At 47.9% G+C, this 2,376-nt stretch overlaps 1 protein-coding gene across 1 annotated transcript in view; it reads left to right on the forward strand.

Moving 5' to 3' along the window:
- Window positions 1-2,376, forward strand: part of Gp6 (glycoprotein VI platelet) — a 20,878-nt gene that overhangs the window by 5,604 nt on the left and 12,898 nt on the right. The window contains exon 3 of the mRNA XM_023707980.1: window positions 1,534-1,587. Within this exon, the coding sequence (XP_023563748.1) occupies window positions 1,534-1,587 (54 nt within the window). The remainder of the gene's footprint in view (window positions 1-1,533; window positions 1,588-2,376) is intronic.

Raw genomic sequence — 2,376 nt, forward strand, 5'->3', positions numbered from 1 at the left:
GTTAGAGTTGAACCCTTTGTGTCTCTCTGGCAAGATGTTCTGCTCCTGAATCAGCTGGGTGGGTCTTGCCTCTAGCCTCTTTGCAGGGAGTTCTGCTGAAAGGTTCCCTGCTGGGCCTGCGCTCTGGGTCTATTCAGGATCCGGAGGAGCCCAGGTCGTCTCACTCACTCGCCGGGCCTGCACTCTGCTCTCTTCACATGTTTCTTACAGACAACATTTAAATCTACTTTCTAAGCAATTTATTTATTTTATTTTATTTTATTTTTTTGCCATATTTTATTTTATTTTTCATAATTTTATTGATAAATAGCAATGAGACAGTTTCAAATCAAATCGCTAGGACAGTTTCAATAATTAACACACTGCATACATTAAGCAACTTAATATATACATTATTATTAATTATGGTAAAATTTTAACAGAGGGTTTCTTTCAACAGAGGACAGTATGCTTCCTAAGGACAGTATCTTCAAAGGGACACTATTCATCCTTAAAAGAGAGGCAAACGATGACATCGTGTGTCATACATGAAACTTGAGGTGGCATCCTTGAGTCACAGAAGGACAAGCACCGCTTGACTCCACTCCTGTGAGGCAGATAGTGTAGCTACATCCTTGAAGACAGAAAAGAGGTGCAGTAGACAAAGGTGTGAGAGAAGGGAGGGAGTTAGTGTTTGAGGCGCAGAGTTTCAGTGATTCAAGGTGACAAGGTTCTGGAGTCTGGCTGAACAGCACAGGCAGCCCAACAGAATGCTTCCTTAAGGTCCTGGTGGAGTGACCTGTCCTTCTCATATTTTTCCTCATAAAGGTGACATTTGAAAAATCTAATAACACAACCGCCAAATGTAAAACCTGAAGCTATCCCTTCTCCAATCTCTAACCACTATCAACATCTGGAGCTTCATGCTTTAATATTTCTTCTCTATGACACTGGGGAAGTAACACCCTCTGAATAAAAATTAATCTTTCAGTTTGCTATGGGAAAGGGAATAACCACATCATATGAGAACAGAGGTGTAATTTTGACTACCATGAGTACCATGTGCTAGGAGTATGCACGGTTGTAAAATTCACAAGTGAAGCAGCCTGGGAGGGTTTGTTGGGGGAGGACCCCTTCTGAGTGGATCTGAGGGCAAAGGGAGTGTATTAATCAGACAGTGGAGCAAGAGGTGTGGGCTACAGTAGGCAGAATTTGGTGGGTGGGAGTACTGTGTGTGAATGAGGTGGGCAGGGAAGGGCTGTGATTATGTCCTGGTCCATCCCTCTGCTCACATTGGGGTTCTTGCCTCTTCCCCAAGCCTACTCCCATCTCCATCCCCACGGTAAAAGACACAGAGCCAGGCTGAGTGAGGGTGCAATGACAGAGGAGGGGCAGAGTGGAGCTGCCCTGGGTGGAAGGTACTGGTGTGCTTCACTTGGGATCTGAGATTCTTAAGACCATTTTCTATTCAGGGAAACAGCCACAGAACTGATTGCTTCAGTCGGAACCCATAGCTAACAGAGCCCTGACTTTCATCCCTTTCTGTTTTCCCAGGAACCTTTGTGACCACCAGCCAGTTGCCCACGGAGGCACCCTCCTCTGTGGAAGGTAAGTTGAGGCAGACTGTTGATGCACTCAGGCAGGCAGCATACAGTGCGTGATGCCCAAGAGCAAGGTGTGGACCACAGGGTGCTGTGAGCTCAAGAATCCCAGGGTTTCTTCCAGCCCTGCTTCCCGAGCCTCAGGAGTGTCTGTGCCAGTGGGTGGGGAAGGGTGGAGTGTGATGGAGTGTGGTGGGGCGGGCCTGGGAATGCACATCTCAGAGGCACTCCAGGCAGGGTGAGGCTGCTGCCTGGTGCCACTCTGAGAACTTCCACGACAGTCTATGCAGTGTCCCCACCCTCTGAAGCTCTTGGATGACAGAGGTCCTGAGGAGTCCAACATGCGCTTCAGGAAACAGGGCTGTTGGCCAGTTCCCAATAACCAGCTGTGGAGATGGCGACGGACGTTGGTGCCAAACAGTGTGACACACTGACAAGAGCTGGCTCAAGGGTGTGATGATAGGAGGTGGTGGGAGTGTGCCCATGCCCAGCCACACTGGGCACTCATCAGTAGCAGTTCATGTGCATAGTTTTTTTTTAAACTGTATTTAATACAGGGTCTCATTAAATAGAATCAACTGGTAGTGATACCTTCTGTATTTCAGTCTCCCAAGTGCTGGGATTGCAGGAGCGTTCCAACATGCCAAGCCTCAGGCATCATCTCGGCATGCCTCGGGGACCGGGCCAGCATGGTAGGTTGGGGATTGAGCCCCTGGGCCCTATGGTTAACATTTTAAAAGGCAGTTTCTTTCAAAAGAGGATGCTATACTTCCTAAAGACGATGTCTTCAAAGGAA

Source organism: Octodon degus, unplaced genomic scaffold (assembly GCF_000260255.1).
Source record: "Octodon degus isolate 3935 unplaced genomic scaffold, OctDeg1.0 scaffold00320, whole genome shotgun sequence".
Lineage (NCBI taxonomy): Eukaryota > Metazoa > Chordata > Mammalia > Rodentia > Octodontidae > Octodon > Octodon degus.